The sequence below is a fragment of the Salvelinus namaycush genome, chromosome 26 (assembly GCF_016432855.1).
Source record: "Salvelinus namaycush isolate Seneca chromosome 26, SaNama_1.0, whole genome shotgun sequence".
In the NCBI taxonomy this organism is placed as follows: Eukaryota; Metazoa; Chordata; class Actinopteri; order Salmoniformes; family Salmonidae; genus Salvelinus; species Salvelinus namaycush.
Window position 1 is genome coordinate 40192327 of NC_052332.1, and position 15819 is coordinate 40208145.

Genomic DNA, 15819 nt, shown 5'->3' on the forward strand with positions numbered 1-15819 from the left:
GAATGTTTTGCAACTGTTTGGCTAATGATTACATACATGGTGAAGTGGTGCTGACACCAGTAGTTTACAGACAGAAGATAGATAAATGATTTACACATTATCTCCACACATGTTGCTATGCTAGTGAATGACCAGTCCTTATCATAGCATAAGATAAGAAATACTTTTTTAATCCCCAAGGGGAAATTGGTTTGTCAATCAATAGCATGTACACACAGTCACAAAAGAATTACAATAAAAAAGTACTAAGAATAACATGTAAAAAACATATAGAAAACATGTAAAAAAACATAGAAAACATGTCAAAAAACATATAGAAAACATGTAAAAAAACATAGAAAACATGTAAAAAACATATAGAAAACATTTTTTTTAAAACATGTTTTAAAAAACATAGAAAACATGTAAAAAAACATATAGAAAACATGTAAAAAAAAAAAAAAACTGAAAACAAAATAAATAAACATGTAAAAAAACATATAGAAAACATCGAAAAAACATGTAAAAAAAACCATTTAGAAAACATGTTAAAAAAAACATAGAAAACATATTTTTTTTTAAATGTAAAAAAACATTTAGAAAACATGTAAAAAAACAAACATTTAGAAAACATGTAAAAAACATTGCAAAACCATCAAAGTCCACTGCATACTGCTTCAATCATGTCATTCACAGAAATCCAATAGTGGGCATTTTACCATTTGTGATGAAACAACAGTGACAGCTTCAGCCATTGGTGGTTCTGATTGTCAATCATATGTCTCTGTTCCAGGTCGCGTCCAATCAGGTCCTGGAGGCCTGCCCAGACCGGTGAGTATTAAAGACCAATACATCTACCCCAGCAGAATTAATGTGTTCTAAAGATACCACGTTTAGATGGACTGTGAACTTCTCTTTCTGTCTCTACCGGTCTCTCTCTCCCAATCTCTCTTCCTTCTCTCTCTCTCTTCACCCACCCCCCTCTCTCTCCCAATCTCTCTTCTCTCTCTTCCTTCTCTCTCTCTCTTCACCCCCCTCTTTCTCTCCCAATCTCTCTTCTCTCTCTTCCTTCTCTCTCTCTTCACCCCCCCCCTCTCTCTCTCTTCACCCGACCTCTCTCTCTCCCAATCTCTCTTCCTTCTCTCTCTCTCTCTCTTCACCCCCCCTCTCTCTCTCCATACCCCCCTCTCTCTCTCTCTCCACCCCCCTCTCTCTCTCCCTCTTCCTTTACCCCCACTCTCTCTCTCTCTCTCTTCTCTCTCTCTCTTCCTTCTCCCTCTCTCTCTACATCCTTTCTCTCCCTCTCTCTCTCCCTCCAGAACATGCCTCAGAGAGCTGGGGTGATCAGTGTGACCCCCCAGGCGCGCCCTGCCCACCCAGGTGCTCCCAGACCCACCCCAGAGGCACCCGGGGCTCCACGGCCCACCCCAGACACTCACCCTGGAGCCCCCAGACCTGGCCCTGACGCCCAGCCTAAACCCACCGACCTGCCCCTGGGTGAGACGCAGCCTGGAGGCCTCACACTATATCAACCACACCTGGCTTCAAATAGTATTTGTTTTATTTTAAATCTTCCTAGACTGTGATTGAGAAGTCCAGATGTCACACTGTAAACCAGTTCCCGCAAACTCAGTCCTGGGGACCCTCCTCAACTCAACATCAGATTTGATTATTTAAATCAGCTGTGTAGGACAACAAAACAAAATGTTCTCCCCATGCTGTTCCCAGAAGTTAATTGGGAAACGCTGCTGTAAACTCATGACTGTTTAAAGGGGTAATCTGGGATCGGTCCATTCTTGGACTATTAAATATATCCATTCTTTCAGAAGAAGAAGACCGTCTCTGTGTGTGTCTAACTCTTCTGTAACATTGTCTTGCAGGTCACCCTCCTTCTGGACCCCCTCCAGTGAGACATGTCCCCTCCCCGATGCAGCCCCCGATGCAGCCAACCATGCAGCCCCAGTCTGCCCCTCCAGCCCAGCCACCCATGCAGCCACCCATGCAGGCTCCCATGCAACCAACCATGCAACCAACCATGCAACCAACCATGGCTGCCCCAATGCAGGCTCCCATGCAGCACCAGTCTGCCCCTCCAGCCCAGCCACCCATGCAGGCTCCCATGCAGCCAACCATGCAGCCCCAGTCTGCCCCTCTAGCCCAGCCACCCATGCAGGCCCCACTGCTGCCCCAAATGGCTGCCCCAATGCTGCCCACACAGGCCGGAGCAGGGCTAGGGGCTACCGGGGCTGTGGCCCCCCAGGGGCTGTCCTCCCCCAAGCCCCCTCCCCGCTCCCGTTCCTCTCATGTTCTGCCCCCTGAGACCACCACTACAGAGAATGCCCCTGCAACCCAGGTTAGTACCAACGAACACTGTATACAGTTACCATGACAACATAGAGGTTAATACCAACACTCTGTATACAGTTACCATGACAACATAGAGGTTGATACCAACACTATGTATACAGTTACCATGACAACATAGAGGTTGATACCAACACTCTGTATACAATTACCATGACAACATAGAGGTTGATACCAACACTCTGTATACAGTTACCATGACAACATAGAGGTTGATACCAACACTCTGTATACAATTACCATGACAACATAGAGGTTGATACCAACACTCTGTATACAGTTACCATGACAACATAGAGGTTGATACCAACACTCTGTATACAGTTACCATGACAACATAGAGGTTGATACCAACACTATGTATACAGTTACCATGACAACATAGTGGTTGATAACAACACTCTGTATACAATTACCATGACAACATAGAGGTTGATACCAACACTATGTATACAATTACCATGACAACATAGAGGTTGATACCAACACTATGTATACAATTACCATGACAACATAGAGGTTGATACCAACACTCTGTATACAGTTACCATGACAACATAGAGGTTGATACCAACACTATGTATACAATTACCATGACAACATAGAGGTTGATACCAACACTCTGTATACAATTACCATGACAACATAGAGGTTGATACCAACACTCTGTATACAATTACCATGACAACATAGAGGTTGATACCAACACTCTGTATACAATTACCATGACAACATAGAGGTTGATACCAACACTCTGTATACAATTACCATGACAACATAGAGGTTGATACCAACACTCTGTATACAATTACCATGACAACATAGAGGTTGATACCAACACTCTGTATACAATTACCATGACAACATAGAGGTTGATACCAACACTCTGTATACAATTACCATGACAACATAGTGGTTAATACCAACCAACACTGCAATATGTAACTTTTTGGGCGAACCGACCAAATTCACATAGAAATGTGAGTTATAGATCTGTCATTGTCATTGAAAGCGAATTTAAGAAGCGCTAGATCTGTTCTACAGTGGCAAGAAAAAGTTAAAAGAAAAAGACTGTGTTTGTCTGTTATTGTGACTTAGATGAAGATCAGATCACCTTTTATGACCAACGGACTGCAGAAGTCCAGGTTACTCCAAAGGGTTCACATACTTCTTCTTGCCGCTGTACGTGCGCTATTTCTCTGCTTCCCGTTCTTAAGTTATGTTTTTGCCTTTTTGTTTTGTTCACCAGCTTCAAACAGCTGAAAATACAATATTTTGGGGCTTTTGGAAAGATATTTCACAGCGGTTTAGATGATACAATGATTCTCTACATGATTCTCTACACTATACATAACTTGTTTTGTCACAAACAGAAATTAGGAGGTTTCTACATATTGCACCTTTAATTAAAATGTACCAACTCCAATCTAGTCGTTGCATAAATATTCAGCTCCTTTGTTTAGGCCTTACATTTACATTTACATTTTAGTCATTTAGCAGACGCTCTTATCCAGAGCGACTTACAGTAGAGTGCATACATTTTATTACATTTTTTACATACTGAGACAAGGATATCCCTACCGGCCAAACCCTCCCTAACCCGGACGACGCTATGCCAATTGTGCGTCGCCCCACGGACCTCCCGGTTGCGGCCGGCTGCGACAGAGCCTGGGCGCGAACCCAGCCCAGCCTGGGCGCGAACCCAGAGACTCTGGTGGCGCAGCTAGCACTGCGATGCAGTGCCCTAGACCACTGCGCCACCCGGGAGGGCGCCTTGATTAGTTCAGAAGAAAAACTTGGCTTCACAAATCACATAATAAGTTCTCTGTGACTCTGTGTGGATAAATAGGGGTTGACATAATATTTTTATTGACTACCCCTTCCTCTGTCCCCCATACATTCAACATCTGTAAGGTCCCTCAGTCAAGTATTGAATTATAAGCACAGATTAAATTACAAAGACCAGAGAGCTTTTTGAAAACCTCATAAAGAAGGGCAGTGATTGGTGGATGGGTAACTATAATAAATCAGACATTGAATATCTCTTTAAGCATGGTCAAGTTAATCACGATGCTGTGGGTGATGTATTAAACCACCCAGACGCATCACAGATGCAGTCGTCCTTCTGAACTGAGCTGCAGGACAGGAAGGAAACTGCTCAGGGATTTCACCATGAGGCCAGTGGGGATTTTAAAACAGTTAACAGAGTTCAATCGCTGTGATAGGAGAAAACTGAGGATGGATCAACAACATTGTAGTGACTCCACAATAATGATCAAAATGACAGAGTGAAAAGAAGAATACAAATATACAGAATATACATATTCCTAAACATTCAACAAGGCACTAAAGTAATACTGCGACAAAAAACACGGCAAAGGAATCCACTTTTTGGGGCTGAATTCAAACCCTTATGTTTGGGGCAGATCTGAGTAACTGTTTCCTTAATGCACCTTTTCAGTAGGACAATAACCTAAAACAAAAAGGCCAAATATATTCATGAAAAAATAAATACAACATCTTCCAATTTGACATTAGAGTATTTTGTTTAAATCGTTGACCCAGAAAAATGACGATATAATCTATTTTAATCCCACTTTTGTAACACAATAAAATGTGGATAAAGGAGGTGTCTAGTTTGTTAGCTACTGTATGTCATGGTATAATGTTACAGGAACACATGAGATGAGGGAAATAACAAGTAGATGATACATGCACAAAACAATTGGCTTTTCTTTCTCTCTCTCTGTCTTTATCTCTCGTTCTCTCGCACTCTCCTTTCTCTGTCCCTTAACACAGCTTTGCTACAGTTAAATAGGTGTGTAAGTGTTCTTCTCTCTGCTGTTCTTCTGTCACTCTGTTCTCTCTCTCCCCCTCTCTGTTCTCTCTCTCCCTCTCTGTTCTCTCTCCCTCTCTCTCCAAGCCGGAGCAGCCCTCTGGGTGACAGGTATACCATCACCTCCTCTATATTAAACTCCTCCTTGTTTCTCTTCATAGCACCTGTGTCACTCAGTCCTCTAGTCCAGTGTTTGACCCAGGACCAAGTCTCAAATCACACCCTAATCGCTAGATAGTACACTACTTTGGACCCTAATCCTTAGTACACTACGTTGTACCTTTATCCCTAGATAGTACACTACTTTGGACATTTATCCCTAGATAGTACACTACTTTGGACCTTTATCCCTAGATAGTACACTACTTTGGACCTTTATCCCTAGATAGTACACTACTTTGGACCTTTATCCCTAGATAGTACACTACTTTGACTTTGGACCTTTATCCCTAGATAGTACACTACTTTGGACCTTTATCCTTAGATAGTACACTACTTTGGACCTTTATCCCTAGATAGTACACTACTTTGGACCTTTATCCTTAGATAGTACACTACTTTGGACCTTTATCCCTAGATAGTACACTACTTTGGACCTTTATCCCTAGATAGTACACTACTTTGGACCTTTATCCCTAGATAGTACACTACTTTGGACCTTTATCCCTAGATAGTACACTACTTTGGACCTTTATCCCTAGATAGTACACTACTTTGGACCCTAATCCTTAGTACACTACGTTGTACCTTTATCCCTAGATAGTACACTACTTTGGACATTTATCCCTAGATAGTACACTACTTTGGACCTTTATCCCTAGATAGTACACTACTTTGGACCCTAATCCTTAGTACACTACGTTGTACCTTTATCCCTAGATAGTACACTACTTTGGACATTTATCCCTAGATAGTACACTACTTTGGACCTTTATCCCTAGATAGTACACTACTTTGGACATGTATCTCTAGATAGTACACTACGTTGGACCTTTATCCCTAGATAGTACACTACTTTGGACCTTTATCCCTAGATAGTACACTACTTTGGACATTTATCCCTAGATAGTACCCTACTTTGGACCTTTATCCCTAGATAGTACACTACTTTGGACATTTATCCCTAGATAGTACACTACTTTGGACCTTTATCCCTAGATAGTACACTACTTTGGACATTTATCCCTAGATAGTACACTACTTTGGACATTTATCCCTAGATAGTACACTACTTTGGACCTTTATCCCTAGATAGTACACTACTTTGGACCTTTATCCTTAGATAGTACACTACTTTGGACCTTTATCCCTAGATAGTACACTACTTTGGACCATTATCCCTAGATAGTACACTACTTTGGACCTTTATCCCTAGATAGTACACTACTTTGGACCTTTATCCCTAGATAGTACACTACTTTGGACCTTTATCCCTAGATAGTACACTACTTTGGACCTTTATCTCTAGATAGTACACTACTTTGGACCTTTATCTCTAGATAGTACACTACATTGGGCCTTTATCTCTTGTCTAAAGTAGTGTACTAACTAGGGAATAGGGTGTGATTTGAGTCTCCCTACTCCCATACATTAGTCACCTGCTTCATGTTTTAGTTGATTTCTGTCTTTATCCACCTGTAGGTATTTATTTGATCGTGTCTCCTAGTCCATCACAAATCAAGTAACAGTGGTTTTTATGTTCATCAACTGGTAAAAAGGGGTTCTTGTTTGTTGTTTAAACTTTTTTTTTTTTTTTTACGTGACCAGCATGACAATTCACACATCTGACCTTAAAATAACGGGATGTTTTAGCCTCGTCTCGCCCAGTTCAAACAATGCATGTTGGCCACGTCTAGCCTGGTAATCTACCCCGAATATGTGTCGACCTTCCTTCAACGCGTCGACCTTCCTTTTCATATGTGCTCCTGCTTTGATCAACACGTTGAAATGGACCACATATGGAATGACTTCCTGATTTATCGTGCTCTATATATAACGTGTAGTCCAATGGTAATGCAGCTAACGGTCACCTGGTTAATCCTTTACTGGTTAGGTATACTAGTCCTTTTGTGTGGAATATAGTAGCTAGTTAAGTGTAGGGTTCGTATTGTGAGGTTATTAAAGTAGAATTGTTGCATGTTATAACGAGAGCTCTTGCTGCTGAAACATCACTCTACAATTACATTCATTTATTTATTTCCTCATTACATCAAAATAAACTGCCATTGGCTCAGCGTTTTCCCAACCTTGGCTCTGATTTGTTTACTCCGGTGTCATTTTCTCCCCTCTAGATCAATGGGGTGAATGGAATCCAAAGAGAAGCACAATGGAAGCCCGAATCCTTTGACACACTCACCTCTGACCTCTCCGCCTCTTGGCTCAACACCCAATCACTGACCAGGAACTCCTCCTTACGCTCCGCTCCTACCCTCCCTACTTCCTCCTTCACTCTCCCTTCATCCCTCTCCCTCCACTCCACCCCTCTGTCCACCATGCAGGGCTTTGACGACTCCTCCACCCTCCCCCCTTCCCTCACCCAGTCTTTCCTCCCCCCTCCCCCGGTCCCATCTCGAAGTAGGTCCCAGGAGGCCCTGCAGCGGGGCTCTCCCAACCCCTTCCTGAGTGATCCGGTCCCAGCCCGTCCCAACAGCACCAACCCCTTCACTGGTCCTCTGGTGCAGCAGTGCCAGAGGCGCTCTCTGACACCTGACTTCCTTGCCCAGCAGAAGGCCTCCAGGCCTGGCCTCGACAGGACCATGTCTGCCTTCACCCAGCCCCTCGCCCCTACCCCAGCCTCGCTTCTCGCCCCTACCCTAGCCCCGTTCCCAGCTTTTGCCCCCACCCCGACGCCAGGGGCACCTGCACCCCCTCCATCGCTCCACCGGACCATGCCCCTGCTTGGCCCATCGATGACCCCCCTCATCCCTGCTCCAGGGCTCCCTCTCCTGACTGCTCCCTCTCTCCCTGCCCCTATGCTCCCCCTGTCTCCTCCCTCCTCTCTCCCTGCCCCCCTGTCGTCCCGCCCACAGCCCCCTCCTCCCCCTCGGCCCCAGCTGTGGGTGACCTTTGATGATGATTCACTCCTCCCAGTCCCAGCCAAGGCTCCACCTGTAGCCCCCACTGCTTCCATCTGCCCCCCATCTCTCACCCAGACTCAGTTCTCCTGCTCTGGTTTCGACTCTGACCCACACTGGGCCACCGGCTCCACCACCTTGACCTCCACATTCCTCTCCCGGCCCCCTCCGATCCCAGCCAGGATGGTCCCAGGCAGCAGCCAGCCCGCGCTCCCAGCCCGAGCCACAGACAACCTCCCCTTCTCCAAGGACTTCACTGAGAGATAGGAGTGACCCAGCGATCTATGGTCCACCACAGAGGAAACATGTCCTGTGTAGGCCAAGCAGGACAGGGCAGACCTATCTAGAGGAGTGTAGATCTATGGTAAATGTGAATGTGTGTATGGTTTGTATAAAGAGTCAGGTATTTAACACATTTAAACTAACCCCCTCCCACTCCTGAATAGTCATGTATCACTGCTGTTCCGTAACATCTCTGCTGCCGATGTTGTTAACACGTCATTATGTGAATGTGTGTTTCTCCTGGTCTGTTTATTTCGTTATGGCAGGAAACATGTTCCTGGGTCTATATCAGGGCTGTCTAACCCTGTTCCTGGAGAGATACCCTCCTGTAGGTTTTAACACCAACCCTGTTCCTGGAGAGAGACCCTCCTGTAGGTTTTCACTCCAACCCTGTTCCTGGAGAGAGACCCTCCTGTAGGTTTTAACTCCAACCCTGTTCCTGGAGAGAGACCCTCCTGTAGGTTTTAACTCCAACCCTGTTCCTGGAGAGAGACCCTCCTGTAGGTTTTAACTCCAACCCCAGTTTTTCAACCAGCTAATTATTAGAATCAGGTGCACTAGATGAGGGTTGGAGTGAAAACCTACAGGAGGGTCTCTCTCCAGAAACAGGGTTGGAGTTAAAACCTACAGGAGGGTCTCTCTCCAGGAACAGGGTTGGAGTGAAAACCTACAGGAGGGTAGATCTCCACGAACAGGGTTGGAGTGAAAACCTACAGGAGGGTCTCTCTCCAGGAACAGTGTTAGACAGCCCTGGGTCTATATGGTTAATGTCAATGTATATCAATATATATATCTATCTATTCGCTCAAATGGTGTCCGCTCCTGTGTAATATTGAACATGTCTATCTACAGCCATCGAGGTTCTTATTCCATATGATCAGCATTCTAGGATATGACCACAGTCAGCGGTGTGTCACGTTCACTGTTATGACACGGTAGGGCTACAGTCACATACACATCCGGCGTTATACTAGGCTGTATGTAAGCAGCAGTATCCTAGTCCCTGTCGTTCAAACACAGAGGGAAACACCTAGGAACCCAGTTTCCACTCCTCGCTGCTTATTCAGTATAGGGTGAGTGCACTGCAAGAGCCAAAATGGAACCCAGTTTCCACTCCTCACTGCTTATTCAGTATAGGGTGAGTGCACTGCAAGAGCCAAAATGGAACCCAGTTTCCACTCCTCACTGCTTATTCAGTATAGGGTGAGTGCACTGCAGGAGCCAAAATGGAACCCAGTTTCCACTCCTCACTGCTTATTCAGTATAGGGTGAGTGCACTGCAGGATACAAAATGGCCAACTGTCATGTCACTCAGCATTGATCAGAAATCACCTTGCTCTACAGAGTTTCTAGCCTGTTATACAACGTCTTCGTATGTCTCTGTCAGGCAGGGCCAGAACTCACAGTTACTGAATATATCTGTACAATACAACACCTATTTTATCTGTTATGATTGTACAGGTTGTCGTTGTCTCCTTGAGACCACAAATGATGGTTTCTCTCTCTCTCTCTCTCCTGTCATCAGCATCTGTCTTCTGGGCTGTCGTGCTAAAGTTCAACGTGTTCTGTAGCCACATATGAAGCTGTATACATCGTGTTTCTGTATCTTTTCAGAGAGCAGGCTAGTCCCCAGGCGCGTGTGTATTTACGGTATAACAGATATGCACTAAGACTTTATTAAGTCAACCAGGTTCTCTGAGAGGTCTTTGTTAAAGCATTAACGTCTGGTGAGCGTGACAGATTGTGGATTAACGTCTGGTGAGCGTGACAGATTGTGGATTAACGTCTGGTGAGCGTGACAGATTGTGGATTAACGTCTGGTGAGCGTGACAGATTGTGGATTAACGTCTGGTGAGCGTGACAGATTGTGGATTAACGTCTGGTGAGCGTGACAGATTGTGGATTAACGTCTGGTGAGCGTGACAGATTGTGGAAAGGGGAGAGACTGTTTTGACAGATGACTTGAGGACTTAAACCTGCTTCCTCCTACTCTCTCTGTATCACGTGTGTGTGTGTGTGTGTGTGTGTGTGTGTGTGTGTGTGTGTGTGTGTGTGTGTGTGTGTGTGTGTGTGTGTGTGTGTGTGTGTGTGTGTGTGTGTGTGTGTGTGTGTGTGTGTGTGTGTGTGTGTGTGTGTGTAGAGCTGCATACTGTACGTCTCCCAGTATATATATATATTCCTCCTTGATTTGATCCAAAGCTTGGACCTGTACTACTGTATAGTAACATGAATGTGGTTGTTCTCCTGTTGTACTATTGAGGTCCTTCTATATATCTGATCTCAAACGATCCCATTTTGCTTCTTGTTGCGTGTCGCTATAAAACATGTATTTTGCTTTGAACTTAATTTTACTCGCAGAGATGGTACCTACCTACTTATTTTTTATTTCAAAAGAGAGAATTATTTCTAATCTATTTATTATCGAAACTGTGGTGAGAAGTACTGTGCTGTGTTTGAGGTGTGTCGGGGGGGGGGGGGGGGCGTGCTGCTCTGTGTGTAGTGTGTGTACAGTGTTGGGGGGGGTATTGTCAGCATTTTTCTCCTGAGGGTCTTAAATACTACAGTAACATATATGTCACGTACTCTCACAGATTTAGAGACCAAAGGTCACCCTAACACACAGCCCAACGGTCACCCTAACACACAGACCAACGGTCACCCTAACACACAGCCCAACGGTCACCCTAACACACAGCCCAACGGTCACCCTAACACACAGCCCAACGGTCACCCTAACACACAGCCCAACGGTCACCCTAACACACAGCCCAACGGTCACCCTAACACACAGCCCAACGGTCACCCTAACACACAGCCCAACGGTCACCCTAACACACAGCCCAACGGTCACCCTAACACACAGCCCAACGGTCACCCTAACACACAGCCCAACGGTCACCCTAACCCCAGAAGGGCTTGTAGGCACCTCCCCCTTTCAATGTTTATAATACAAAACCATACAACAACAAAAAAATCCTATTTTTAAGAGAGAAACAAATCATTGGAGATTCACACAAAGAAGGAGGAAAACAGAAGCGGTAAAGAATAAAAAAGAAAATGAAAGTACAATACATAATCCAAAATAGATATCTAATAGTCAGATGCATCTTCCTCACACTACATGCTAGTGTCATTGAGCCAATCAGAGTTAACTTCCTGTTGATGAGGTATGGTGGTATCAACATCAGTGATGTGTCAGTGTTCTATTCCGTTGTTGTCCTCCTACTATCTACTTTGGTCTTTCTCTAAAAACCCACTGCAGGAGCCAAAATGGAACCCAGTTTCCACTCCTCACTGCTTATTCAGTATAGGGTGAGTGCACTGCAAGAGCCAAAATGGAACCCAGTTTCCACCTCACTGCTTATTCAGTATAGGGTGAGTGCACTGCAGGAGCCAAAATGGACGACGCTGCTCTAGTGTTGAATTTTACACCAGTGTCTCCAACAATGGCTCTGACATGTAAATGGTTTGTTAGTGAGAGGGACATATTGTGATTAGCTAGAAGAGGAGAGGTGTTTCCACCTCTCATGAAAACTGTTTGAAACAATTGGATGATGGTGTTATTTTCCCCCCAAAACGCTGTTAAAAATGGTTGTGCTCCACCACCAGTGTAAAGTGGCCAGTCTAGTGGAGAGGGTATGGGGCTCAGGGTTTCAAAGTCTGGTCACTTTATATCCTGGTTGGAAGACTCACAAAAATCAGGAAGTGATTTAACAGGAAATCCGGGAATCTTTCCGACCCGGAATTTCTGGAAAATCTTGGAATTTTGGGAAAGTTGCAGGAATTTTGCAACCCTACTTAGGGTGTGGACCCAGAGGTTCAGAGTCCAGAGTCTAAGGTCCAGTTTCCCAGACACAGATTAACCCTTGTTCTGGATTTTTTTTTTTTTTTTTTTTTTTACATACTCAATGGTATGAATCTCCGTTGAAATCGTTTCTAAATCCTGGATTAGGCTTAATCTTTGTCCGGGAAACCAGTCCTAAAGGAACCAGCTAACTGATGCTTCTCTGTTATTGCTTTATCCACACCGTGGAAACAAATAACTGTGTTCTTCATTGCAATTAAAAAAACGTTCTGGATGGAAACGTCACTCCTAAAAACACACCAAGGCAGTAGCATTATCAGCACCTGATTTTACTCCTAAAACACACCAAGGCAGTAGCATTATCAGCACCTGATTTTACTCCTAAAAACACACCAAGGCAGTAGCATTATCAGCACCTGATTTTACTCCTAAAAACACACCAAGGCAGTAGCATTATCAGCACCTGATTTTACTCCTAAAAACACACCAAGGCAGTAGCATTATCAGCACCTGATTTTACTCCTAAAACACACCAAGGCAGTAGCATTATCAGCACCTGATTTTACTCCTAAAACACACCAAGGCAGTAGCATTATCAGCACCTGATTTTACTCCTAAAACACACCAAGGCAGTAGCATTATCAGCACCTGATTTTACTCCTAAAACACACCAAGGCAGTAGCATTATCAGCACCTGATTTTACTCCTAAAAACACACCAAGGCAGTAGCATTATCAGTACCTGATTTTACCCACGTCCCTGTTATTGGTCACTGGAGGGAATGGCGATAGAACCAACTAAATGCATTTCTTGTTATGCTTTTATCAGTGGTGTGCAGTATAGCTAATGGCATTAATAATTCTAGGAGGCTAGCTAACGCTTAATGTCGTGTTCTGTTCAAGATGATATTTTATAGGAAACAAAAGCGACTCCCCTTTTTTGTGAGGTTGGTGTCCCTTTATTAAATACCTGTATAACCCATAGTCGAGAGTCATCTGTGTTGTTGATCATATTCTATATAAAGAAAACTGAAAACTGAAATGTGTGTATTAGTAGCTAAGGTTCCATCATTTAAGTGCGCAGCTAAACTGCACATGTATGTATAAAGCAATGTGTGTTGTATGTATAATAAATGTCTTATTGACCTGAATGCTGTTGACTGTACTGAACTCGTGTTGAATACAACTTGTTTGTGTGTCATTCGTGTCATATTTATACAGCTATGTAACTACTCATCTTTGTCACAAATTACACTTCTTCTTCTGGTCTAGCCTTGAACATGACTCTCAGTTCCATTACATTTAGCCAGCAGCAAACCACCCTGCATCCCAACGGCTGGCTTGTTTCTGGAGCTAAGCAGGGTTGGTCCTGGTCAGTCCCTGGATGGGAGACCAGATGCTGCTGGAAGTGGTGTTGGAGGGCCAGTAGGAGGCACTCTTTTTTTCTCTGGTCTAAAAAAATATCCCAATGCCCCAGGGCAGTGATTGGGGACATTGCCCTGTGTAGTGTGCTGTCATTCGGATGGGACGTTATAAAGGGTGTCCTGACTGATGTCATTAAAGATCCCATGGCACTTGTTGTAAGAGTAGGGGTGTTAACCCTGGTGTTCTGGCTAAATTCCCAAGTTGTCCTTCATACCATCACGGTCACCTAATCATCCCCAGCTTACAATTGGCTCATTCATCCCCCTCCTCTCCCCTGTCACTATTCCCCAGGTCGTTGCTGTAAATGAGAACGTGTTCTCAGTCAACTTACCTGGTAAAATAAAAAAACATTGGGGCTCCTGAGTGGCTCAGCCGGTCTAAGGCATCTCAGTGCAAGAGGCGTCTCTGGTTCGAATCCAGGCGGTGCACAATTTGGCCCAGCATTGGCCGGGGTAGGCTGTCATTGTAGATAAGAATTAGTTCTTAACTGACTTGACTAGTTAAATAAAGGTTCAATTAAATAAATTAAGAGCTCTGACATTCGGTCTGAACATTAACATTCATCACTTGCGGTACGGTTTTTGGTGCTTATCTTTCATATCAGTGAGAAATAGTTTTCAGAAAACAAAAAAGGTTAAATTACTACACACCTTTTTATAGGGTTAGTGTTCCCACACGGCCATAACTCCATGTTACAGATCATTGTTTATGGAAGACCGAGTCTGTGCTAATTAGCTATCCGAGTCTCCTAACACCTGTCTATAAACGAAAGACATTTTATCACTGAAAAATACTTTTGGGTGCAACTTAAAACAGTGTACATAAGTGTGTATTTAGCATTTGTGAAATTATTTTAATGTGATATGAAAGCAGAGTGATTTATTTTTTTAGAACCGAACCACAATTGCCAATCGATTGACGTTTAGACGGAGCATTTGGCTGTTTTGGCTTCCAGAGCCAATTCACCTTTTAAACAGAACATGTCAGGGTCCTTGGACTATAGGGAGTAACATTAGGCTTCTTTATTCCATTACTGGGCTACTTCTGGTCCAAATGCATTTCTGTCTATTGTTCAGGTTACAGTGGCCAGTTTATTAGGTACACCCATCTAGTAATGAGTCGGACCCCCCTTTTTCCTCCAGAACAGCCTGAATTCTTCTGGGAAATCGATAACATTGCTCAATTGGTAACAAGGGACCGAAAGTGTGCCCGTAAAACACGATTCTTGTCCGATTCTCCTTCGACCGGTCATCAACGAGCTGTTTTCGCCCACATGACTGCAGCTGACTGGATGTTTTTGTCCCCCCCCCCCCCCCCCCCCCCCCCCCCCCCCACACCTTTATTTAACCAGGTAGGCTAGTTGAGAACAAGTTCTCATTTACAACTGCGACCTGGCCAAGATAAAGCAAAGCTGTGCGACACAAACAACAACACAGAGTTACACATGGAATAAACAAGAGTACAGTCAATAACACAATAGAAAAAAAGGAGGTAAGGCAATAAATAAGCCATAGTAGCGAAGAATTACAATTTAGCAAATGAACACTGGAGTGATAGATGAGCAGATGATGATGTGCAAGTAGAAATACTGGTGTGCAAAAGAGCAGAAAAGTTAAAAACAATATGGGGATGAGGTAGGTAGATTGGGTGGGCTATTTACAGATGGGCTATGTACAGCTGCAGCGATCGGTTAGCTGCTCAGATAGCTGATGTTTAAAGTTAGTGAGGGAAATATAAGTCTCCAGCTTCAGCGATTTTTGCAATTCGTTCCAGTCATTGGCAGCAGAGAACTGGAAGGAAAGGCGGCCAAAGGAGGTGTTGGCTTTGGGGATGACCAGTGAGATATACCTGCTGGTGCGCGTGCTACGGGTGGGTGTTGTTATCGTGACCAGTGAGCTGAGATAAGGCGGAGCTTTACCTAGCATAGACTTATAGATGACCTGGAACCAGTGGGTCTGGTGACGAATATGTAGCGAGGGCCAGCCGACTAGAGCATACAGGTCGCAGTGGTGGGTGGTATAAGGGGCTTTGGTGACAAAACAGATGGCACTGATA

General features: G+C 44.2%; 1 protein-coding gene across 1 annotated transcript in view; it reads left to right on the forward strand.

Moving 5' to 3' along the window:
* Positions 1 to 8910, forward strand: part of synj1 (synaptojanin 1) — a 120216-nt gene extending 111306 nt beyond the window's left edge. Inside the window, exons 25-28 of the mRNA XM_038965429.1 lie at positions 773 to 810; positions 1299 to 1476; positions 1860 to 2332; positions 7471 to 8910. Of these exons, the coding sequence (XP_038821357.1) occupies positions 773 to 810; positions 1299 to 1476; positions 1860 to 2332; positions 7471 to 8520 (1739 nt within the window). The 3' untranslated portion in view covers positions 8521 to 8910. The remainder of the gene's footprint in view (positions 1 to 772; positions 811 to 1298; positions 1477 to 1859; positions 2333 to 7470) is intronic.
* Positions 8911 to 15819: the final 6909 nt, after the last annotated feature.